The 26,589-nt window shown below is 33.4% G+C and overlaps 2 protein-coding genes across 13 annotated transcripts in view; one reads left to right on the plus strand and one right to left on the minus strand.

Annotated features, from left to right (window-relative positions):
* Positions 1-18,755, plus strand: part of LOC126865897 (peripheral plasma membrane protein CASK) — a 262,104-nt gene extending 243,349 nt beyond the window's left edge. For 5 of the 10 annotated variants that reach the window (XM_050618839.1, XM_050618840.1, XM_050618847.1 and 2 more), the window contains 8 exons: positions 1,648-1,677; positions 5,989-6,226; positions 8,950-9,006; positions 13,072-13,191; positions 13,795-13,911; positions 14,231-14,338; positions 14,408-14,583; positions 15,311-18,755. In XM_050618839.1, the coding sequence (XP_050474796.1) occupies positions 1,648-1,677; positions 5,989-6,226; positions 8,950-9,006; positions 13,072-13,191; positions 13,795-13,911; positions 14,231-14,338; positions 14,408-14,583; positions 15,311-15,490 (1,026 nt within the window). In that variant the 3' untranslated portion in view covers positions 15,491-18,755. The remainder of the gene's footprint in view (positions 1-1,647; positions 1,678-5,988; positions 6,227-8,949; positions 9,007-13,071; positions 13,192-13,794; positions 13,912-14,230; positions 14,339-14,407; positions 14,584-15,310) is intronic. The other 5 variants (XM_050618842.1, XM_050618843.1, XM_050618844.1 and 2 more) reach the window with 3 other exon arrangements.
* On the minus strand, positions 6,598-26,391 carry LOC126865901 (apolipoprotein D). Of its 3 annotated transcripts, none has more exons than XM_050618854.1 (5): positions 25,914-26,391; positions 22,417-22,645; positions 20,539-20,710; positions 19,824-20,011; positions 6,598-8,082 (listed from the first exon to the last, which is right to left on the minus strand). In XM_050618854.1, exons 1-4 carry the CDS (start codon positions 26,070-26,072, stop codon positions 19,852-19,854), a joined length of 720 nt encoding a protein of 239 aa, XP_050474811.1. In that variant the 5' UTR covers positions 26,073-26,391; the 3' UTR covers positions 6,598-8,082; positions 19,824-19,851. The 3 variants fall into 3 exon arrangements, with proteins under 3 accessions (XP_050474811.1, XP_050474810.1, XP_050474809.1); XM_050618853.1 differs by lacking the exon at positions 6,598-8,082 and adding an exon at positions 18,661-19,741 and having other exon boundaries at positions 25,914-26,388; XM_050618852.1 differs by lacking the exon at positions 6,598-8,082 and having other exon boundaries at positions 18,661-20,011; positions 25,914-26,389.
* Positions 26,392-26,589: the final 198 nt, after the last annotated feature.

The raw sequence follows: 26,589 nt of genomic DNA on the forward strand, positions 1-26,589 counted from the left end.
ACTAGACTAACATGAAAAAGATGTACATTCTACGTGACCATCGTGAAACGTGTTAAGATAGTTCGATGTTTTGCTTGATAGTGCGCGTCCTATTTCTTTGCATTTGCACATACGAGATGCAAGGCCAAGAATACCGTTACCCTAATAAGGAACCCTCTGGCCAGACACTCGATGGTAGAGTGCAGTTCCAATGGAAATCAAGCAGAGAGAATTCAACAGCGTCAGCAGCAGTCAGTCCACCAGACGAGTTGTCGATAGTGCAGTACCTGCTATGTCACTGTGTAGAAGTTGTCGTGTTCCCTTTCTTCCCGGATCCCCATTATTTACCTATCATTCGTCAACTATTCTTTCCTGATCCACTTTTTTTTTTAGCTCTCTTTAAAGTAGAACATAGCTTCCGATGCACGCCGGCAGCCATTCGATCATCATTTCTCCGTGCACTATCCTTCGAGAACGTTGTTAAGAAATCGGGCGAGGCCATACTCGCAGTGACTTTTCTAGAACAGTGCGGCTTGAATTCCTGAGACTCCTTGCCCTCATCAGTGGTTCCTTACAGACCAGTTTCATGTTCATATACTACTATTTCAATAATATCGAATAGTTCGCGCGATACAACGAAGTGCGATGGTTCATTACGAATAAAGTGTATATGAAAATAGAAAATTATTTTTCTTATGAAACTGGTCTTTATAGAATGCCTTCATTGTCTGTCTATCTTTATGCTTCACCGTCTCACGTACATACATACACTAGCCGTTTAATGTTTCCTCTTTTTTCTATAGAAGTATATGTGTATGGTAGACATTGTCACTTTCTTCATCTTTTTTTTTTCTCGTTAGAAGTACTTGTACAGTCTAAAAAAAAAAAAAAAAGAAACCGTCTTTGAACGAGTGATTATTCAACAGGCCGCATTGTAACTGTAAAGTCTTTGCGGAGATGAGCCGCAAACAGCGTGACTAACCGCCCAATATCGTAGCTTCGAACGTGAGTAAACTGTGACGTTGCTCGACGCTTGTCAAAACGGACATTGCTCGATCGTTGTTGGAAAATCGATTATAAATCTCAACTACTACGTCGAGATACTTTTTATTTGTCGTGTCTTTCAACTTTAGATCTGTAGCGATTGCCGGATCAACGGACTTTTACAGAAACTGAACCAAAAAATGTTTCGATAACTCTCGGCGATGTAACGAAGAAGAATCGATTTTTCCTACGGAACGACGAAAAGTACCGTAGTCTTTGGTTCTCCAGCTCGCATCTTGGTGACGCTTTTGGCTGTCGCGAAGCTACGAGCTCGATTATTTTCGTATAATCGAACAAATCGATTATACGAAGTTTCACGGCTCGACAAGTTCGAGGGGAGAGCTAGAAGGGATACTGCATGTGTCACAGCAATGCGCACCGTGAATCTCGGAAGCGTTGACGCGCGCGACATCCCAACAGTAGGTGTTCTTTCTTTTCTTTTCGTTTTCTTCTTTTTCTTTTTCTTGCGTCTGTTCTTAATTATATCAGAAAGGAATGTGAGAGAAAGAGAAAGATAAAAGAAAAATGACAAAAACTAGAATTCGAACATTCAGCCTGAGATCAAGTTTTGATGAACATGTTAATTAATCGATCTTCCTTTTTTCTGTTTCTTCAACGCTCTAGTTGTTCAGGATTAAGCCTCTGCCAGTGTTAGTAAGTACCGCCACTTGATCTGGTGTGATTGGACTGCTGTAGTTAGAAGGCTATGCGTTTATCATACATATATACATATCCACATTACATATTACGTTTGAACACACGCATATTGTGTACCGTGTGCGGTGTGAGTCTGAGTAAATAAGTTCTGAACGATACGTCAATGTTAAACGCTCCGAAAGTGGAGGCACTGCTCGTGAGTTAATCGTGTGTTTAATCATTTTCCTTCGTGAGTTTGGTTTTCTTTTCTTGCTATAATCTTAGCGTGCCATTTAACAACTAATCAATATAGTCACATATACCTGTTTATTGATTGTGCATTTTGAAATAAATAGTTATGTATAATATATATACGTGCAATATCGGTACGCTTGATATTGAGTTTTCAAAGAAAATATTTGATTAGAAGATATTAAAAATGTTTTTCGCAGCGAAATATTAGGATTCATATATGTGAATTAACAATTTCTTTGAAAGTCTGCAATTTACCCAGACCCAAGCTGCACGATCATTCAATCATCATACCATATGCAATGGCAAGAAAGTAGGCTTCCATTTACTTCATTCGTTCCCTGCATTTTTCAGTTCTTCGTTTTATATAGTTCAATATCTTTCTAGGTTTCTGGATGTGATTTAAATGAAAAAAAAAAAACGTTTCGAGCGCGTATTACATTCATGAAAGAAACCCTTATCCTTTTTTCCTTTTCACCTTTCCATGTCCATCTTTCTCTTTCGTCTAGTACACCTGAACACGAGAGTCTTCCTTTTTACTGCTAATGCAACGAAACACTGTTATGGCGAGCCTCGTAGTCACTGAGAGGCGTAGATGATTGCGCGACCATTGAACCGTCATATTAGATTTAGCTGTAGAAACTAGGCCTGTACGAATATACCAATCTCTTCTGACTTTTTTTCACTCTTCAACTTTCATCTAGACTATCTTATATACTTTACGCTTAATCCTCGATCTCTTTCCAATCCCTAATTTTATAGCGAATATAAAAATATACAAAATTTATAAACTTTCCTACGAAATTTTTCTCCTATGAAATCTATCGGTCATGTAAGAAAATCTTTGTTATTTTGAACGTAACTCTCAAGAATTATAAAATACTATTCAACGAATACGAGAAATGAGTAAAGTTTCTCGATTGAAAGTTTCAGAATTATTTCGCGTAATTTCATGCAAAATACATGTTGTTTGAACGATAAATTACCCGTCTGTCATAAAGTCGTTTAAGTTTTTAATACGTATAATTTGATTTAGATGATATCGATTTAATTCATTGCTTCTCGAGGTTCTCTGTTTTATTAAAAACATCATGTTATTCTTCATTTAGCGCTAGCCAGCTTTCGTTGTTGTGACCATTGTGTTATGCACCACATATATCATTTTCTAAAAATTAATAAAAGGATACGTATGAAGATTTTCGTTAATATTCAAACTTATAAAAATTACATAAATGATCCAAACGAATTGTATAATGAGTGTTTAACTGTTTTAATTCTACAGATATATAGCATGAATTCTTGATCAACTGTTTCTTTACAACTTATCAATTTATCAATGCATTTCTAATTAATGATAATTATAAAAATTTTCTATGTGAACATCTATAACCAAAAACATTATTTGTTCTGTAAACATCTTCAAATTAATAGAATATGCATGATTATCATATATCGGTAGTTTTCACCCACGTATACAGGGACTCACCTACGTATGAAGGGACTCACATAATTCGTATCCTAAACCATATAAAGAGCTCATACTTCCCATCAAATAAGCATCATTTAAAAAGATGCATTCAACGAACAGCTGAAAAGACTTTCTCGTTAATTGACTATAGATCCATTGATAATTCGACCGGTTCGATGCTTCAGCCACTCAAATGCTTTCCATCCGCCAAAATAAAAAAAGAGAAAAACAAAAATGCCAAAACATTGTCAATGGTCGAAATTCACGCAATTAATTCGTACAGAGCCGCGCTAGTGTTATGGTAGATGACCTGAAAAACCATTTTTTCGGAAGCAGAGATATTCGTGCAGGGCTGGTTTCTCATATAAACACACGAATTTCATTACTCACTATACATACCACCGTCCCTTTGAATTCATTATGAATCATCGTCGGCATATTTTTCGATTGCGAATGATACGCGTCGCAAGTCAGATGCCATTTTTATTGTCACTCAGCATTATTATTCTATTCCTTCGTATGCCGTATGTCTTATTCGCACATTTTAATGTAGAGCCCGAATGCATATTCTGCATATCGCGCATTTTTCAAGCGTGTACGTGTGCGTATGTAGCGTGCGTGTGTGTGTCGGTGTGCTGTGTACGTACTACTGTGCAGCATCTAGTGCTTCAGCTTATTGTCGAAGATAAAAAGAAAAAAGAAAAAAAAAGAGAATGAATGTACAGAAAGAAAAGAAGCGAGTCACTTTGTTCATATATATGCATCGCTAGATGAACGATCTAGTTGCACTGATTTTAATACGATTTAATAATGACAACGAGAATCGTATAACTGTCGTTCTAGTGTCGTTCAACTTTTTGATCCGACCCGCTATCTGCGAACGTACGTGTAAATATAGGATGACAGCTTTTTTAATCAATCGATCATTTCTGGTCACTAATAGACTTTCATAACCTGACAGACTTTCAATGCGATTTAATAGATTTTTCTTCTGTTCCTAATGGGTTGTTAATAATTATGAACTAATGCCGCGTGTGATTACTATACAAATGCTTTACGAACAGAGATTTATGCTTCTGCAATAATTACAGATGTGAAAATGGAATTTATTGTAAGTTCACGTTCGTGTAATTATTCATAATCATCGTAAAATGTATTTAATAGAAAGATGTTATTTGGATATGATAACTTTGTAATATAATCTACGAGCAAAGATAAAAGAAAAATTTGATTAAAAAATTATCGTTAAGCTTTGAAACGTGCTCTGTCCTTGCTCGAATTGGATAAAAATGTTTGCAATAATTCGCACACGAATTAAACAAATATTAATTCTTTTACTTGTTTTTTGATCAATATAATTTTAATTCGTATTTGGAATTTAATTTTTATATATTTATTGAATACATAAAGATACAGAAATCGGCCTGCGAATACCATTTTGATTGAACAAATTTAATAAAATTTTAATTCTCGTGAAATTGCAACGTTTCGTTAATTAAAAATACACACTAGAATTTTATGTTTGCTTTTTCACGATATGGCATCAATATGTTATTTATATGAAAAGAATTTATTATTAATCCTACTAAAATATTTTTATACCTACTACAGATATGCATATAGATTTGATGAAATATGTTACTCTTATTTTACTTTAACTCGCAGATTGCATTACCAAAATTGCAGAAGTATCCGAATATTTTATTATTGAATGTCTTTCATAATACTCATTATAACATTACACTGTAATTTGAAGGTGAACTTTTTACTATGTTGAATCAAGTATTGAAACCCTTCACTTCCGTCATGTTCATAAAGAAACAATGAAAAATCCCCTTTCGTAAAGTGTTTTTCGATGCTTCAAAGGTGTGAATGATTCGTGCTACGCATCGATCGCTGATAGCAATTCAAGCTGAGTACAAAATCTCGTTGTAAATGCCTATGTCGCGTTGCGCTTACTCGCTGTAAACGCATCAAACGCTATCAAACTAGATCGGAGAAAGAAATGGAATGGTATTCACCAACAATAATAATCTAACAAACTAGTTATTTCATTAAAACGAAGTGTACATGCTGTCTGCAAGAACTATCGCCAGCGCCAAATCGCTTAGCGTTTGTCGCATTCTCCGCTTATTTTTCGCAGTGGTTCGATTAATTTGCGATAGCATAACCTGGGCTAACGTAAGTAGCATCGACACAGCGATCGATAACGTCGTAGAACGAACGTTTCGCCGACGCGTTTTAGGCCAACGATTAATTTATCTTCGATGTGATTCTCTATTAACCTAAATGGTGTCGGTGATCTGAGTGCGAAAATTGTCAAGTGTCACCCCACCACCACCCACAATTTGTACGATTACCATGTCACGATACCAATTTTCTGCACCGTTAAACTGTTGTTATCATCTCTTTTTTTTTATTTTTCTTTCATTTTGTTTCCTCTCTGTCTCCCTTTTCGCGTCACAGTAACATTTTTGAGCAGTGTCAAGAACTCTCGATGTCATTTCACCGATTTCATATAGGATCACTGATACAGCGACCAATCGAAAATGATCCCGTTGAATAATGCGACAAATAAAGCTAATAGTTGAATCTTTCTGCACCGACAGATATTCGTTCGAGCACAATTCGACTATGATCCGTTGGAAGATGAGCTGATACCGTGCGCACAAGCTGGAATCGCGTTTAAAACCGGCGATATACTGCAGATCATCAGCAAGGACGATCATTATTGGTGGCAGGCGCAGAAGGATAACGCGGCCGGTTCCGCGGGATTGATCCCTTCGCCTGAACTTCAGGAACGACGTATCGCTTACATGGCAATGGAAAAGAACAAGCAAGAACAAGGTAACAATTGAATAATTGGTGTGGTCAAGTTTATTCGTAGATGAGCGCACAAGCTAGTTGTTTTTTAAGAGAATATTACTTTTACTTGTAACAGACCAAATGTCCAATGATTCATATTTCAATGAATGCTAAAGAAAAAGATTCGTTTATATGTATGTATAAGTTGAAAAACTAAAATTTTATACATATGTCAGTATAATAGTCAAACTGACCAATTTCTTCGGAGTGATCGCTTGCTTCCTGAAAATGAGACTAAACCATTAGATATATGCAATACATATTTTAATGAAGTTATGAGTTTTCCAAGAATTTGAAAGAGAAAATTCATAGCTTTAAGATGATATATAAAATGATAAGATAAAAAGATAAGATAAGATACAAAGATAAAAATAACTACTATAAGAAAACGTATAGAAAGGTAATATAACAGAATTGGGCATTTCATTTGTTACGCTATAATAATATGAATATTTAATAATTATCATCAGAAATGCAGTTTTTGAGTTAATCTTTTTATGTTTGAAATTAACCTGCAGCGGCTATCATACAATTTTCTATTGATTTGTAGCTTATAAGCACATGTTTGATATAGAGACATCTTTTCTTCAAATTTATAGTATTTTTTTATAAACAAAATATGGTCTTTTTATCTATTTAAAATATATACTATCTCTAATCATGGTCCATTATAAACAGCGTAATTTCATTCTCAAGAATTTGGTTGTTGTTGAAACGAATTAAAATAAATTCTTTACCCTTTATTTCTATGATTTTTTGGCCGATCCCGAACAGGAAAATTTATATGTATTCTCATGTGTTCCTCTGTAATTTTCTAATTATACTACAGAAAGAAGTAGTTACTGAGGGTTCATAATATAGTTGTGCATTTTAACGTTTAATATCGTAATTAATAAACGTGAATTTACTAATAGGTCTAAAGTATTCATCATGTTGCTTGTATATTATCAAGTCGTACAACATTTATTTCCACTTAATTTTATTACTTAAAACAACAGTATAAATAATTTCACCCTGTTAACATCAAATTTAAATATTTTCTGAAATACACATATTTTCACCAATTTTCCCTGGCTATCTCGTAACGAGATCAAACCTGACTGTCAAGAGGATTTGATCGCATAAAGGATAAAACACGGAAAGCAGCCGTAATTAACTTCTGTGATATGACTGCAGCAGTAAAAGAACGTTCTTTTTTCTCTCTCTCTCTCTCATCATGTAGTCTAGCATCGAACGAGTTCAGGGTAATTATAGGTTCCAGCAGATCGCATTCTGTCTGATATTCAGAACGGAAAACGAAATATTTTCGCCGCGTTTTTACCATTGCCTTACTGTATCCATTATCAACCCCTGTCATGTTTGATTCTCCGATTAATCTCCACTACTCTCGCTGCTGCCATGAAACAAATGTGCTGGTGAATATGATGTCATGTATGTGTTGTTAGATGTGCGCAGATTTTCAATGGAGCATGTAGTATCGTTCGATGTCAGTCATGTCTATCGTGCGATACTGGTTCACGAGAAATCTACCAAGTTCATTCTGCGTGTTTTTTTTCTCTGTTTCTTTCTTTCTCTCTTCATCTCTCCAGCGATGGAACGAATGATTACGAAAGTTGAGTGTTTCAATGATTGATCGTGCGTGGTTACAAATAATGAAATTGCAATTTTCAATCGAACGAGCCCACGCAGTTCGATTCGCGAAACTTTTTGTAGAACCAATTTTGTATAATGGAGGATTGTTTTATTCATTTTGACGTGTAATGTACTTCTTCTGAACGTTTTGTTCCTCGACGTGATACAGAAATATTCCAGCCTTCCTCTATGTTTAGGATAGTTTGCTGTAAAAGATTATAACATAAAATAACATAACAATATAACATAAAAATTATAATTATTGTATGAAATGATAATGCGAAGGGTAAGGAGAAGGGAAAACGTTACAAAACAATTTTATCTAAAAAAAAAAACAAGTTTTAATACTTTAGATCGATAGAAAGGCGTGGTTCGATAAAATCAACTACATCGTTTATTACTGTTCACGGTATCGAGTTCATGTATTTTCATTAGGTAGGTATTTGGAAAGATGTAAGCAAACACACACACGAATAATCGCTCTGCATTATTGTAATTTCGTTAAATTGAATACTGTAGAATGTAGAATATTGAAACAAAGCACAAAATATCCACTCTTAATATCATTAACCAGCCTCCAATATTTTAAATTACTCCCTCTTCAATTATTGAGTATATGCATGAATTTTTATTACTCCTAACATAATGCAGACTTTGATTAATTAAAAATGGTGAAAGTATAGAGATAAAGTTAACACTTTTAACTTTATCTGATATAAATATTTTTGCTTTGTAATCCTTCCTGACTCGACAGTTCCATAGCCCCAATTACCACCAACATAATATACCATACACCATCCAAAATGTAAAAATACTAAAAATAAGCATTTCTTATTTCTCCTCGTATCCTTTCTGTCTACTGCAAATAGAAGTGTACATATCTTTACTGTCAAAAATAATGAGCAAACCAGAATAGAAGAAATTACTAGAATACAGAAAATAAAAGAAGGAGAAACTTTTGAAAAAAATGATTGCGGAATCGTGCATCGTGATTAGCAGAGCAGAATGATAGGTCGAAAAAGAAATGATTAGCTTCAGTGATACAGCTGTTATTTTGTGTTGTGCGGGGCTAGATGCTGAAGGAGAAGGAGGATGTTCTTCTCACACCGAAGGCTGCGACGGTTCGACAGGTATGACTCTGCCTTCAGGTAGACAACGCGTAGAGTCACGTAGAACCGTGTAGTCCGCATGAAATACAAAATATACTCGTTCCGTGCTTTCAAACACACGCATTAATTTGACGAGAATAAAAGGAAACACTATTTTTCTGAGGAAACTAACCTTCAGGAAATTAACTTGGCGCTATATCTTTTCTTTTTTTAAAAAAGAAAGAGCGAATGGCTTTGAATCTCATCAATGAAAATGATCGATCGAAAATCAGAGATCTTTGTGCTTGTGCATAATTTCATTTAAATGTTCTCAATATCATGCAATACATCTCATCATCACGAGTCGTTAAACATCTGGGACAACATAAATAGTTGGGCTGACATGAATAGTTTTGTACCAATATTTACATTTCAAAACCACAGGTCAGTGAAATAACGAATAATAGGGAATGATGGAAGGAATATTTTCTGTTTAATAAATTTTATGTCCAACCTCGCTGTATTTTTAGCAAGAAAACTTTAAAAATGTTGTTTTGCTTGCCTATTAATACGAATACATTATTCATTTCCCTGGAGTTTTATTGAAATTTCAAACAACAAATTACATATTGTTTCTGCTACATGGAGGTTGTATTGTTCTGTCAGCTGCAGTTTTGCACTAAGTAAATCAGCGAATTATGTGGAACACAAAATAATGCGTACTGGAAAATAAAATCGCAACGTAATTTATTATTTTACTATATGACTAAAACTTTGTCATCCAATACAATTAGCTAGCTACATTAATAAGATATAAAAATAAAATTATTTAGCCTTCATATCAAACAATATATAATTTCTTATTTAAAACCTATGAAACACCATGTATGAGAACAACTTATGATTCGTCAGTAAAGGCCCACAAACTCTAAAGTTTTATTATTAAAAAATTAAATGAAAATGAATATATATTTATTCCCTCCAAAAAGTTTCCTTTCATCATCCCCTATATCATCACCTCCTATTTGATTAACATTGTACGTACTATTTTTTTTAAGTTATCAGATCTTGTACAGATTTAACTCTGATATATCTGGTACTTAATATGCAGTTAAAAATTTGCGACTTTTTGTTATTGTTAATGCAATATATAATCTAGGATCTATATAACTTTGAAATGCTAAATTAAATTGAATCAGAAAATTACTATTATTAACAGACAGTGTTGATGTCAGTTTCGATCTTAACTTAAAGCAATTATTATAAAATCAAACTTTAAAGCAATAATTCTGAAACGATAAATTCTATTATAATTTAAGTATGTAGCAATTTACAATTCTTTTATCTTATAATCTTTTATCATTCATATGTACACGCTACAACTTATAGTTTTTGTAAGAAATAGTTTGTAATTGATACAACATATAGAACATAAAATTTTCTATGCAAATTCTTTATAGAAAGAGACAAGTGTTCATTGGAAATATTATTTAAATGTTCTGTGTGTTGTAATATAAATAACAGAAGGTAAATAATATTATTAATTGAAATTACTAGATTGAATTATATTATATGGGGTAATAAGAACACTTCATTCCATGGAGTTTTCACAAACTAGTAGATCCTTTTCTATCTTGTTATTTTACTTTAGTATTATACTTTGTACAGCGAGTTACTATACGTAATACAGAACATGCTTTCACGTGGCGTGCTTCGATGCATGCTTTCGCTAAACGTTTCACGCACTTACGCTTGTTTCGCACGACACCACTCGCAAGCACATCGTCGCAGCATTATTATGTTGAGATTTTGAACGAACATAATTCGACCTTCATTTTGAACGTTACTATCTATTGAATTTATTTCTCTCGTGAGGACGATTATAGAGTGTAAATTACTTATAATAATTTTATATCACTGTAATAAAATGACACAGTTGAAAAAACAACATAACAAGATGATACATAGTGTGTTTCGAAAAGATTGAACAAGCTTATATAGAAGTTCTATGCGTTGAAGCGAGAGAAAAGATTCATATGAACAAATGTTTCAATGCGTTTTATAATGCGTATTATAATGTGTAGCATATATTATGCAGTATATACATATATCATACACACGAATATATTATAATATTATAGTAATATAGTCCAAAAATCTTTTTGAATGAATTTGGCAATCTGTGACAAGATCAGTTTAAATCATGTATCGAATCTTATGGAAGAAACTACAAATATCTATTTTGACTATCTATTCTTGCTGCCATTATTTATCTATCGACATATATTTGTATGAACCTTTTTTTTTATTTTACATCTTTAAATTTGTGGTCCACCTTTTTGAAATACACCTCTCTTAACTTCTCAAAATTATTCGTATAATTCGTACTTATTTATATTTCGGATTAAGTACTAAAAAAAAATATTATTATATTCGCACTTCATTGTGTTTCCAACATTCCAACCCGAAGAGGAAGTGACTAATAGTATCCAAATACTATTACTAAATTATTACAATTTCAATTGCCCATAAATTATCTATCATTTCTAAAATCGTTCAAACTCGTCATAATTATGCTCTGATAGTGACGCCGATTCTCAAAGATCTCACACATACATACACACATATACACAGAGAAACCACCCGAGGATATGCCCTTCAACTTTCATCTTGTGACCTGCTGGAACACCCATCTCAGTGGGAATCCCACGCCCTCCTTTATGGTTATGGCTTCTATGTAAAACTGGCTGATTGAATGAAATCTCTTTACCATTAGAGAGAATATGCTTACACAGTGATTGACATTTACTGAAGTAGTTCTTCACTTCTATTGCGCGTAAAATGCTCATTCGGGCATTCAAGGAGAATGCTAATTAGCGATAATAGACTTTGCTGAGTGTTTCGATTACAGCCTACACGTTACACTATGAACGAATTTCAAGGAACGTACATACGTTTATGAATGGCATAGCAGTTGATAATGAGTTATTCTTCTATATTTATTTATTTTCATCTTGAAACGAAGTAATTTTCTATCGTTGATCATGTATTGTATTACCCGCTGGGACTGTTCTTCTCGTTGTATGCAGGTTGTTTTTTAACATGAGACGTAAATTGCCACGAAACGTCGGAATTATATATTCAAATATAAGGAAGCTTTAACTAACTTGTTGGATATAACTTTAATATATAGTAATAATAAAATAATGAAAAGAAGAATTATTAGTTTGAATATTTAGTTAATTGTGGAATGATTTACACGTTGGAAATTATTGTAATTTAGAATACTAAAGCTAGGAATTGATGTCAAAAAGTCAATTAATTAATTAATTATTTGCATCATATAATTCCCGTTAATTTTCCTACCAACAAATTATTATTTACAACATATGGTCAATGTGTCTCTATTTAAAACAAATTTATCAATATTTAAACATCCCATAGACATATTTGACATATCGTGCAATCTATAATAAACTCGTGTTCTGAAACAATTATTCAAATTAAACTAAATTATTTGAAGCATTGGGTTTGAATTTAATAAATTAAAAATGCAGAAAGAGCAATCTCTGGTTAATAATCTCTTTCTACGACTTTATGATATAAAAGTACTTTCATGTTATGAAATAGCCTGCACAGAAAAAAAACTTCAGCGCTAGATAATTATTTGGATTGAATCAATCTCGTAGCGATCTTGTATGTTGAAATAATCAATTTCTTTAACTATCCAACGAATTTATTCAATTTACTGAAAGCCCAATTCTCTTTCCATTTAACGAAGTCAATAATTCCTTTCTTTTTTCCAAGAATAAATTTTTATTTCATTTTTATCTCAATTCGCAGAAATAAAAATCGTCTTGTTTACAAATTAATCTACATACTGCTGTTGATGAATAAGAGATACGAACTTAATAAGTTCAAATATATTCTTCTATTAGTTACGCTCTTTAATAATAACGCAAAATCCTCGAACTCTATAAAGAATTGGTTATTGATTTAACATACAGGAGTCAGAAGTAATTCTTTTACAGGATATACGATTTCAAGTGGCTCTGTGAAATGATATTTACTTCAACTGCTCGACTAATCAATTTTTTGCATTTCCAGTGAATTGCTCAATATTTGGCCGGAAAAAGAAGCAGTACAAGGATAAGTATCTCGCGAAACACAACGCAGTCTTTGACCAGCTGGATCTGGTCACCTACGAAGAGGTCGTTAAGCTTCCTTGTAAGTACCTGTATGACAATTTATTCTTCTGTGTAGATTATATCTTAATCTTAATCTTAGTCTTAATTAAGGCCTTTATTGATTTTCAATGTAATTAAATTTTTTAAGATTAAAATTAGCTTATGATTAATAAATCTTAAAAATAAAACAGTATGTGATAAAAGGATCTTTTAAATGATTCAACCATAAAAATTTACTAGTGGAAATTAATATGATTTGATTACGAAATTCTGTATGTGCGTTAGAATGAGTGATTCGGGTAATTGGGTTACAAGTTACAAGTGGAGTTCTGAGGTTGGAAATTGAATTGGAACATTTGTTGGAACATTTGTATTAAAATTGAGTAGAGAGCGATAACCAGTAGAAAAGAGAACGACTTGAAGGATACACGTGAAAATAATTTGAATACTACAATATTTTAAAATTAATTTCTATTTTTGTGTTTATCTTAAAAGATAAAAGATAAACATTTTATTAAACTAAAACGTAGTTTTCTATGGGAGAAATGAATGAAGATGTATCTTATGTTTTTAAATAATCAACTTAAATATTTAAATATTTCTTTAAGCATTTCTTATTAATATTTATGATAATTTTTTTCAGATCCTGCATTCCAACGGAAAACGTTAGTGTTACTGGGAGCACATGGTGTCGGTCGTCGTCAGATAAAAAATACCATTATCGCGAAGCATCCTGACAAATATGCCTATCCTATTCCACGTAAGTATAAAAAATTTTCGTTTCAACTTACATTTCTTAAAAATATCCAGTATTAAATATTCTAATACCATAAAATTTATATACAAATATTTCTTATGTAGAACTAATGTAGTTTTACACTTGTAGTTTTATTACCTTATAATACCACTGTTAAACATTACAAACTCGAAATGTTTCGTGTTCGCAATTTACCAACTACAAAATTTCATATTTCAATCCATTAACAAAATTCAATGCCAAAAGTCAATTTGCAAACATAGATCAAAACACGTCTACTAAAAAAATAGTGAATAAAAATCAAAATTGCTTGATTTTTTAGATACAACGAGGCCTCCACGGAACGACGAAGAGAACGGTCGCAATTATTATTTCATATCGCATGATGAAATGATGGCTGACATCGCTGCCAATGAATACCTCGAATATGGTAAATAAATCATTGTCAAGTCCTTTTACATTTTACATAAAGAATTTTCTAACTTAAATCTTTTCATAGGTACGCACGAAAACGCTATGTATGGAACGAAACTCGAAACGATCCGCAAAATACACGAAGAAGGCAAGGTGGCGATATTGGACGTCGAGCCTCAAGCCTTGAAAGTGTTGCGTACGGCGGAGTTCGCGCCTTATGTAGTTTTCATCGCAGCTCCGGTATTCCCAAATATGCCTGATGTAAGTAGAATATTGATCGTTAACATCTTCCTGGGGGAATCGAGCTAACTACCGTCGCGAGCTTAACTATCAACTAATTGAGCAATTAATTGCCCGTTGACGAGATTATGAAACTTGAACGCTTGCGTTTAATTGAATTCACTGGGATCGAGAATTGCGTGGGTAGTTAAGTAAATATATATAGTAGAAGTAACTAATTCAAAATATATGAATTGCACAAAAATAGTTGAAAAATAATTGACAGTGAACAATAGCTTCAAGAAGAGTAATTTTTAATTTATGTTTTTCGAAAGATGCTATTAAATCCTGATGTAGGTAAGATGATTCTTGAATTTATAATGTGTATAGTTTTCGGCAAAACGGAAGCTACACAATAAAGTTAATATTACTATTGCATGAATATTAGTATTACCAAAAACATAATGAATATACAATATCCTAGTAAAATGTATTCATGAACGCTATTTATTATAGATGATAAGTTAAAGCATTAATGGTTTCATCATTACTCATAAATCGTAGCAAATGTGAAAAATCACAAAAAGAGGGAGACTTTGCCCTCTTCTATTTTCTTTACAAAAGAACACCGAGAACTAACAATGTGAATACCCTGTATCATCTCTTCTATAAAGAAAGTTAATTTCCTTGACTCGTTCTATTGTAATAAATCCTCAACGTACTTCTCCATGTTTGGAAATGTTGAAGCAACGTTTAATACGTGTTTCAGTGCGACGGAAGTCTGGAAAGACTGGCGAAAGAATCGGATTCACTGAAGCAAGCGTACGGTCACTTTTTTGACCTGACCATCGTCAACAACGAGATCGATGAGACGATCGCACAATTAGAGGCAGCCATCGAGCGGGTTCATACGACACCGCAATGGGTACCTGTGTCCTGGGTCTACTGACAGCGAACCTCGCCAATTCGTCAGATCACTAACTGTAATGGCTCATCGAATGTGAAACAGTGATCATCGAATCGCGATCCACCGAACGACCGGTCCGTTTGCGATCGTTTTACTACGGCCAACGACAAATATTCTCAACGTTGTACGCCTGTAAGAATTCGCGGTGTTCGTGGGGAATTATCACGATGATAAATCGTAAATAGCTGATTCGTAAAGCAAGACAAGCCGCGTATAAATACGTCGGACCAATCGAACGAACGAATTTACCGTCAATTCTTCGATCGATCCACAGCACGATATCGACTGGAATGCGTGACTTTGGCCGTGTGTTCATTGACTTTTTTCATTACTAATTGAATTATTCTATAATTATTATTGAATCGTCGTTATCGTTGTAATCCGCGGGTAGAGGCGAAGAGACGAAACTGTTGATGTTATCGCGAGGCGCAGAATACGACAATCAAAAAAGCAGAGAGAACATATGTTTCGATTTTTCGATATATAAGTTCCATAGGACTGTAATTATTACTTCCTCGATAAATATAAGCAATACGATTTTCCACGTATCCTTCGATATATATCGTCTCGGTTAATGGATCAATTCAACGAGTCGTCATGTAAACGAATGATATTAATTTCCTCACGATTATTTTAATCGTGCAGTTTTCTCTCTTTCTCTCCTCGCGCGTTTTCGCTTCTCTCTCTCTCTCTCTCTCTCACTGTCACTCTATTCATTTCCTTTCCGCCTGTCTCTTCGTTCCGTGATCTTGTTTCTTGTATTTTCTCTCCAGACATTCCTCGCGCCACGTTTAACGCGCGTTACACGAATTTATCGCTATACATATAGTTTTCGTCAGTCTGGTACGGTCTGTACGATAGCGATGCAGAAAATGGTAAACGATGCGAGTATTACCAAATAGAATCGAAGAGCAGCGAGACTATTTTGCTCTTCGAAGATTACATTCTATCGAAGAGGATCAAAATGGGGAACGGTCGTTCGAACTGTTCGTGAATGTTGACCGAGTGGACACGCTTGTACCGTTCTTTGAAAAAAAATCTGTCAATCGACTATCCGTAACCTGTAATTGCCTCTTATCGTACTCTCTTATAACTACTTACACAAAGTGAAATAAAAAAAACACTAGGACCGCGCTGTCCGATAGTCCGCCACCGATATCCCACCGTAATAGTCAATCTTTGTCTGTTCAAGTTTAAAGGAAAACCGGACTATCGACAGTTAGTCGTTTACCTGTAACTTTAAGCAGTAGAGAAACTTCGCCGATTTCGTCTAGTACTTCTAACATCTAACACAAGTTCATCCGTTGTCGTGAGACTCGCGATGAACCTTCGTACGTGTATATGCGCGAGCGCTATTCTTTAACCGTATCGTTTTGTTTTCTTCTCTCCTGACTCGAGCGTTTCAGTACGGTTCCTGAAACTTTCCTGTGCTGCGTTTTGATTTTTCGCCGAATCTAGGACGTCGAATCGCGTGCATTTCTTCATCGTCATCATATATTTTCTTTTTCTCGTTCTTCTGAAGCAAAGATGTCAGAAAACATCTACCCGAATATCGATCTACAAGATCTATTTAACGCTATCTATCGGTGTTGCTTTTGGTTCGAGTGACGCGCATCGAACGAACGTCTTAGAACCGGCGTTGATCTCAGCAAAACTACTTCCACGAGATTACGTTGGATATACGATACACATGTACAATGTACACACATCTCAAATGTAATATCACTCGGTTCGCATTGCACCCTCGTACAAAGCGCATAATCGAATGACGAAGTAACTGAACGCGGTTTACTATACGATATTTATAACACGTAAACTCAAGTAAATAGATAGTCTACCAAACTATATGAAATAATACTAAACACCGTCTCGCATTAAAGAAAAATGAAAAAAAATACGTTGTATAATGATAAAAAATACAAAAGTCTAGAACACGTACACACACAGTGACACGTGCATACACGTAGACGCTTATATGAACATAACGCGACGTTACATACACATAATGCAAACATGTACACGTAATATATATACATATTTATGTATATAATATATATATATATATTATAATACATATAATATATAATATATATTATATACAGAATTACACATGGACATAAAATACAGATACGTACACGGACAAGTAACGCGGATTCACGAGAAACAGATTTAACGACTAGTTAATTAATTAAAAGCGATTAAATAAATTAATTGTGTAACTAATTAATACTAAATTACTAGAAGACTAATAGGAAATTTGCATATACAGCCCGTAGAGCGAAGGAGTGAGTGCGTGTACGTACGGGTATGGTGTGAATCTCTTGCATTCGCGATCTGCGTTGTGATCGACCCTCACGCGGCTTTGTTCAGAATTTGTTCAATTACAGCTCAACTATTTATAAAGATCTCGAGAGGAACATACGCACACATAATACACGCAACAGCACATATGTACATGCATACTAAAAGATAAAAGAAACATACGTTAGTACACGTATACATAACAATTGCAAACACGTACAACATGCGTACACATACTACTAGGTTTTACTACATTCTTCCTATTCGACACATGATATTAGTCATCGAGCGTGTAATTATCCTTTATTAAACGCGATACTTCGATGATGGAGTTATATAAAAAAGAAAAAAAAAGAGAAAGGAAGATCGATGCACGTTCTACTGTTCTATCTATATTTTGCGGAGAAATATCATTTCTTCGAGCAGCAAGCCCACCAAATACACGAAGACAAGTCTGAAATCGTCGAAAAAACGGGAAAAAGATGAAAAATAAAAAGGAAATGTCGCGTGAAACTTTAAGGGAAGCTCGTGTCGGTATGATCGTTTATGTGTGAATGAGAAACTGTCGAAACGCAAGAAGAACGAATCTTCAGTGATTTTGTAATATTTCTTATAAGTTGTAGCTGCCATATCCAGTAAAATTAAGTACTAGGTGCGCTGGGTGATTATATGACGACGACTGTTACGATAACGATTCTAATGGTGATGATGGTGGTAATGATGATGATGATGACGATGATAATGATGATGATCATAATGATCCTACGTGCTCCTGCAAGTGTGTGTCCGCGACTTTGGATGAGTTACGCTAAGATGTTGAAAGACGACGGGTCTAAAGAAAACAATAACAGTTCATTACAATTATGTAATTATAAGTAAGAGAAAGAGACGAAGAGTATTATAACACGTTGTTAATTGAATTAATAAAACTAGCCCAAAGTGTCTACGTAGCTTTTGCTTAATCGCCTTCCTTGTTGATCTATTAATTATACGTGGAATATAATTATACATATAATACATGGAATTTCGTCATAATGTATATCCAATCTTTTTTATGTTGAAACTCCAATTTTTTTTTGTTATATTTAATATTTGTATAACCACTTTAGTAATTCCGATCTTATCCTTAACCAGATACTTTTATAATTAAGGAATGAAGAGTTAATAACGACGAATCAATTTTGGGTAGATCCTAACAAATGTTAATATGACATAATTTATTATATATATATTATTATATAAAATATTAACAAAGGTAATAAAAAAAATAAAATATAAAACCTATTGAAATAAAATCATCTGTTTTTAAATATTATTAAGCTTCAAGTAAAAATTATTGTTTGTTCATAATGTAGAAAATATAAACTATTTCTTTTAAACGTTGTATTAAATACTCTTATTAACTACAAATGTACATATTTTATAATATTATATACAATTGTTCTCTGCTATCACACAATATATTAATATATTACTTCAATAGAAGTGGCAGCATGAAGGTATAATTTGTAATTATCAAAATGTTAAATCGACGATTAATATCCGAGCATAAAATTACTGATTCAATAATTTTACGTTTTTAATCACTTTTCTCAAAAATGTATGAAATACATATTACATGTTTTATGATACGGAGTGCTTCAATAACAACGCAGAAGTTCGTTAGAGTTTTAAGTACCTAGACTGATCACATAATTTAATCGCACGTCTATCTATATTTATTATTTATTTACTATGACCTACTTCGCGTTTAAAATACGCATATTTAATATTTTAATATTTTAATTTATTTAATATCATGACCGTCCGCAAAGAAAGTTTACTGTACTAAATTTTTACATAATTATTCACAGTTCCAGAGGAACTTTAGCCGTATCTATTTTTCATCTTTAAAGGAGGAGCTGTTCCTCTTTCTTAGTCATCTTTTCATTGCTGTAATTTAAATAACGTTTGGACTGAAATGATATTCCTAATGCACTATATTTACGCTACTAACCGTATTATAATATTCTACCTATTTAAACAACAATTCCATGTTAAATTCAAATACGTCGATGCTTCCTTTTCAGTGGATGTTTCCGTGTCATGTTATTTCTTTTAAGTATTATCGAAGGTGGGAGAAGCAGGTCCATTCCGGAAGTTTCTGTCTTGTTACACTGATTCTGGTCCATAGCAAACATGTACTCCAGATCGATATCATACCTTTGTAAAAAAACGTATAAGAAAATTAATTTGATGATACTTTAAAAGACTTTCCTTCAACAAAATTTATTGAATGTTACTTTGTACAGTTATAACTCAAATCTAATTCAATCTCGAATCTAACATGAAACAACCGATGATAGAATAAAAGATTAATTTATAACAAAATTTAACGATATTGATTTTATTCGATTTTTCAATGCTCAGCTATTCAAGTCTACTTGTATCAATGAGGAGTATTCCAAGAAACCATAAGCTAAATAATCTAAAAGCTAAGTCTAGAATATTCTATATCATAGACATACACATATGTAATTACTTCATAAATAAATACGTTTAATAAAACAATCGAATAAACTTTCCAGTCTCTTCCGAACTGTCGTGCATCTGGGAGAGCCTGGATTCTAGTGGGATAAATATTTCATGAGTCTATGGTGTTAGATATCCACCGTATTAATTAAATCCTCACATAGGCTCAGTCATTAGTTATCCGTGTCCAAGAGAAATAAAACCATGTCGTTACTCACCTGGGCAATTTCTCGCGAAGATAAGAAATAACGTTAGCTCCAAGACTTGGCTCTCGACTCATAATGAAGCTCGATAAATATCGAGGACTTTTACTCTGTTCCGCGCAATGCATTAGTAATGCCCACGATTTGTAGTCCGAATCAAGTACGTATGTATTGTACACGCCCTCATCTACAAAATACGAGTAGGAATGGGAATTCAGAACTTTGGATGTTGTTCAAGAGTTAAGTTAATTCATAAATTACATGATATTGCTATTTGGCAATATGTGTATCTATAGGGTGACTCATACAATGTATCACCTTAGATTACTTTATTGTTGGTGAACCAATTGAAAATATTTTTGTTTGGTATAATATGATTCAAACAAATCATTAAGTGGCTATTTTCTTTTTCAAAGTCTTCAAAATTACCTTTATCTTTGTATAGGTAAATCTATAACCCTTCTTCATTCATCTTTTAGTGAATGTTTGAAACAAATTCGAAAGAAATTACTGTACGAGATACATGACATTTATTGTATCATATACTCAAGTGTATTTATACTATGTATCAGGTATAAAATATCGATGTAAGCGAATGAATGGAACAAATGTATGGCATCAATTTTTGCTTCTCTTATCATATATTATCGTAATAAGTAAAATCGGACAAAACAATTATTACTAAAGTCAAATTTCTTGACTTACATTTATTAACATTCTGAAGCTTTATTCACGAGTAATATAGACTTTCCACAACCCTCATTTATCATTAGTGAAATCAGTAGTCTAATTCGTGTTTGGTACAAATATTGCTTGAGATTCGTATTCCTAATACAAAAAAGAACATTCAAGTATCGTGAACCTCTATTATACAAAATATTTTTAGAAGATAATCAAACATGATACCTACTAAATCGATTGAATAGGAAACGAAGAGTTGTATGTCTGTAGAGAACAGAAAAGGGGGAAAAGTGGGTGAACTACGCTTCTCGTGAATAGTAGCGATTGTGAGCTAGATAAGTATAGCGTATGGTCGAAGTAAAAATCAAAAGTTATATTGGTACATAACATTAAAATAATTTATGAAGATATCTGTAGCTTCCGGTTGTCAAGCATATCTTTCTCACAAAACACACTTCGTCAGTGCTAAAATTAGTGCTTCCGTTGTTTAAAATACAAACTTTTGTAGAATCGTTCTCTTTACAATACTTAAAATTAGAGAAATATCTATAATTTAATACTAATAATTTAGTGGTAATCTTTCAGTGAAAACGAATATTAATAAAAATTTGTCTGTAAACAATTCTTACTTTTCAACTGTTCCTCTATATAATGTATGAATGCGCGAAGTTGATTTCTTATCTTTCAGAAAAGTAATCTATCTGGTTGAGATATATCCTTTTTTTTGGTGAAAGATAATACTACTACCGCTTTTCCTCTGGAAACTAAATCTATCTACGAAATGATAATTAAAACTCTGCTTCTTTGAGGTTATCAACATCGCTTTTTGTGTCAGAACGTTAACGAATCCTTGAAACATTTAATATTTGAAATATTTAATACCATTTCCAACGGAATATAACACTGAATTTTATTCTACCATATATTTCATTAATTTAATTCAAATAAATGAAGTATTTTTTCCATTTGAAATTAGAAAATCGTTGTATTGATTGTCTATTTTAGCATAGTGAAATGGCAATTTGACACTGATTGTTGATAAAAAACCAAAGAATACTTTAAATGCTTAATTAAAATTCCTCGTACTAAATAATTAGAGTTAATTTAAGTCCATTCGATTACTAATGTATTATAAATTCACTACAATCAGAGCAATTCATTAGATTCGTTAAAAGATTTTATTAAATATTTACGCAAGTCCTTGATACTTACACGGATATTCAGCGTGTACCCAATGAGCAGGTAATTCTGGAGAAGGAATCTTCCAAGTGATGTTGCCGACAAGTTGCTCATTAATCGGATCATCGGTGAAACTGTAAGTGAAATTCATGGTAACCTCTGTGCTTTCAGGCGAAATCGACAATTCGGCTCGCATGCATCTATATGCGAGTGCTTCCTCCGAGCTTGCATAATACTGCACTATGTACCACGATCCAAGAAACTGCAAAAAATTTAATTTCTTTATTAATGTAGCATAGAACGTGTCTTCACTGGCAATCCGTGGAGCTGTTCGCATCTAATACTCGTTTTGTTATTCGCGCTGTGATGTTAATCTAACCTCTCTAACGGACTACAGAGCAGAAAGCAAGTTTTCGAGCAAAACGTAAGTGCATGGGACGTTTAATAAGCGAAAATATTATATTAAGCGTGAAAATAAATATCAGAATTTACATAATTCTATCGATAACAGGAGACGTGTGTTTATCGTTAAATGTTGTTCTGTTATTTCATGAATATAGGCTTTGGAGAAGAAGTGGTACAAGTGATATGTTAAATCCTAAAGCTTAGAAAATTATAGGTTACTAGTATTTTGAAAAAGGTTATGAAAAATATGTTTATGTGTGCACCATTTTTCCTATGAATAGCACTTCTACAACTTTTTATTAAGGCCTTCAAATATTCTTCAAAAACTTGCACATAGAATTTGCATGAATACAAGTTTTAAAAATTTCTACGAAAAATAATAAATTATTTTGATCACTTTGGTAATTTCAATGTGAATGTAACCTTAGTGAAAACATTTTGGTTGAAAAAGATTTCCTGGTTCTAAAATATTCACTATTTCGAATCGAATATACTTAATTCTTCGAAGCAGCATTTCATGTCTCAAAAATAATGTACATATTTTTGACGATCGCGATAGGTGGTCTATTCTACAGATGATTTATGCGAGAGTGGAAAATTCGGTATCCCTGTCTCGTGTAAACGGTGCAGAGAGGTTCGTCGGTGTTTACGTGAGGCAGGTCGTGCAATCGTTGCCGTGGACTGTCATTTAGTTCGGCATGCAATGCAAAACTGTCCCCCTTTCTGCCTCCCGTGCATTCATCTCCTGTAGAACATCCATCCATCTCTCTGTCTTGATTATCATTATTTCAACTGCACGTCGATATTTACACACCGTGAACAAAGAAAGAAAATTCGTATTTCATTCGTAGTTGATCCTTTTTTTAGCATCGAGAATTCACAGTGTTTCTTTTCTTTTTAATTCTTTCCTTAATTCCTTTCTTTCTCGATTGATGCAATTCAAAAATGGTAAAATTAATCGTAAGATATTTTCATAATTATCTTGTAACGGTAGTGTTATAGAATTTTTATATAAATATTAAATTTTTCCAATTTTACTTGTTTTAAAATACACTTTTTTCTTAAATAGGATTTTGAATTATACAAAGATTGAGATTGATGAGGCAATGAACGCTTGAAGCTCAAAATTTAAAACTTATGCTATTTGTGGTTAACTAGTCACGAAGGAAAATGTCACGTAACATGTATAGCTCGTTGCTTCCCGAAGTGAAGAGATTATAGTAGCTATTCCCGTTATCAGTTCCGTCTAAGACCCACGAAGAACAGTAAGTACTATACTTTCGTGAGCTGAGAGCCATAACTTTATAAATACTTCTTTATTGTTTGTCGATTTTAAGAATTCACAATATGAATTTGTATGTAAATAGACATATGAACATTTATGTGGATTAAGGAAATCCAATTTAAATCCAATTGTGAAATATAAAACTAACAACATAAAATAACAATAATTCATTATAAATTACACGAGGGTAATACAGCTCATGCATAAAATTAGTTTTGCCATCAAATTACAAACAGATAACAGGAATGAAATAATAACAGGAATGAAAACGTCATTGTCTAAAAATAAATATCGTGTCAATATTTTTTGTGTTATCAATGGAGCTAACCGATTCAGTTCATTGCCTATTTAAATAGAGAATACCAAGATTAACCTCTTAAAAGGAAAGCTGATTATCTCATGTATTGCTAGTGGTCATCGAATAAGCATTCAATTTTGCAAACGAAAATTTTAATGTCTTAAAGATAGATTCATTACGAATATGAAATTGCTTGATTTAAATAATACAAATATCAATATAATGAGAAGTAAATTCAATATTATTTTCGGAGGCAAAAAAAGAGCAAAAGAAAACGATGATCGAATTTTCTCTTAATTTTATCATTTCCTATTGACATAGATGTATTATGAAATAACAACTGAAATGGATAAAGTAACTGATCGTAGATCACATAAATCATATGTGAAAATGTAATAATAAGAAACATAAATATTAATAAAATTCTAAAGCCAAACTGTTTAATCTGAGACCATACAAAGGTGTTCAATGAAATGAAGTAGTTTTAAATGCACGCAAGGTACATATGTCCGAAATAGCCTTCCCTTAAACACGCATAAAGTTCCAAAAATAAGTTGCTCCAAGTCTTCCTTTGAAAGAAGATTCGCGATATTTTACGCGAGTCCTTGTCTACTATATAAATCGTACTGTGTCGAAAAATTTCAAAATTTTGAGTCAGTTATAAGCACAACGCATCTCTTACAATATTTTAACTACAATCGAACCGCAATATCATGAGGAAATTGTAATTCCTGTTATCGCGTCCGTATACGATCGGGAGTATTCGACAAACGCGGTCCAATTGCGCTCCCCCGCAATTATTATTATATATTCAAAGTACATATTGATCGGCAATCCGTCGTGATCGTCTATTTATGAAATCAGAACATCAACGAGAGATATGTAACTCGATGTTTAACGATTCTGTTCTATGTAGCAATTAGGGAAAATTCAGCAGCTGATTATCAGCATTAACGTATCGCCAAGTTACCATGTTTGATAATGCTTCACATTAAAAGAAGATATTGTATCAACGAGATTTTGATAACGTCTCTTTCCTAAAAATTTTATATTGTATAAGTATTTTCATTGTAAATTGCGTTTGGATCTATATAACTTAAAAGTGTCTTTAGATTATTGTAATTCTTTTGTACCGAGCTTTAGTGAAGTTATTCTGTTTATTTTTCATATAATTCGATTCGCATTGATTTACAATCAAATGAATCATTCGAGCATCAAATTAACTAATTAGATTCTCTGAAAATTTCTTAATTTTAACATCCAGTAGAGTACACGATCATTGTTTAATTTTTCGGAAACCAAATGGTCAACATCAACAAAACTAATCGATTTATCTTTCATACAACACAAATCTAAGATGAATCCAACATATATCTTCTACGGTACTAAATAAATCAAAGTATCTGAAATTTAGATTCCGAATAGAAGAAATCACAATAGGTACATTACACCGAATAACTCCATAAATAACGAATACAGCATTCACGGAGCGCCAAGGATTTTCGTCAACCAAGCGATAATCAAAGGTGACACGAAACGTACCTCGGATATGTCAAAATTTCGTATGCCCTTTACTTTGGGACACTTGGTCTTGTCCTCCCGCCTTTTCCACGTAGCGGCGGTACAGTCGATCAAACATAGGAACAACAGTAGCACTATTATCGGCGAATAGAATCTCTCGCGTCTCGTTCCGGGCTGCATTCTCGGTCACATTCAAGCTTCTATCCGCTTGGCACACGCGGAGAGTCTTCTTACTTCTTCGCTCGATAGGTTTGCCTGGTCGACTAAAGGCCACCGAGTCGGTCAGAATGAAGAGCGAACGCGCTCATGACTACCACTATCTGTACAAACGAAGAGGGGGTGGTCACTATCACGTTCCTCCCTTTGCATTCTTGCTACTCTTTCGTTTTCAATCGGCAACTTGTTCTGCGCGTCGCGCGTACGATCCTCGTAACTGGCGCCAGCTTAGCTCAGGACTTCTGATCGTAGGCGTGATCGTCGTCACGGCTAAAGAAGGGCATCGACTGTTAGACCACCTCATCCCGCTTACTCTCTTACATCCGACTCGTATCTTCGCCGTCTTTTTACAGCTCGTATACCGCTTCGTGTTCAAGGTAACAGCGAACAATGTTCGACGAAGCTCTATGTCCTCAACGAGCGATCGATGAACGTTATAATTAGTCATTCAATCGAATGAATAATACCATATACGAATGGT

This window comes from Bombus huntii, chromosome 5 (assembly GCF_024542735.1).
Source record: "Bombus huntii isolate Logan2020A chromosome 5, iyBomHunt1.1, whole genome shotgun sequence".
NCBI lineage: Eukaryota > Metazoa > Arthropoda > Insecta > Hymenoptera > Apidae > Bombus > Bombus huntii.

Excerpts from the sequence above, each read along its gene's own strand:
- LOC126865901 (XM_050618854.1), bottom strand. The coding sequence starts at position 26,072 with ATGCAGCCCGGAACGAGACGCGAGAGATTCTATTCGCCGATAATAGTG. Across the intron at positions 20,711-22,416 it reads GGTACACGCTGAATATCCGT|ATGAGGGCGTGTACAATACA; the intron begins GTAAGTATCAAG and ends CGTATTTTGTAG. Across the intron at positions 20,012-20,538 it reads CTTCGCGAGAAATTGCCCAG|GTATGATATCGATCTGGAGT; the intron begins GTGAGTAACGAC and ends TTTTTTACAAAG.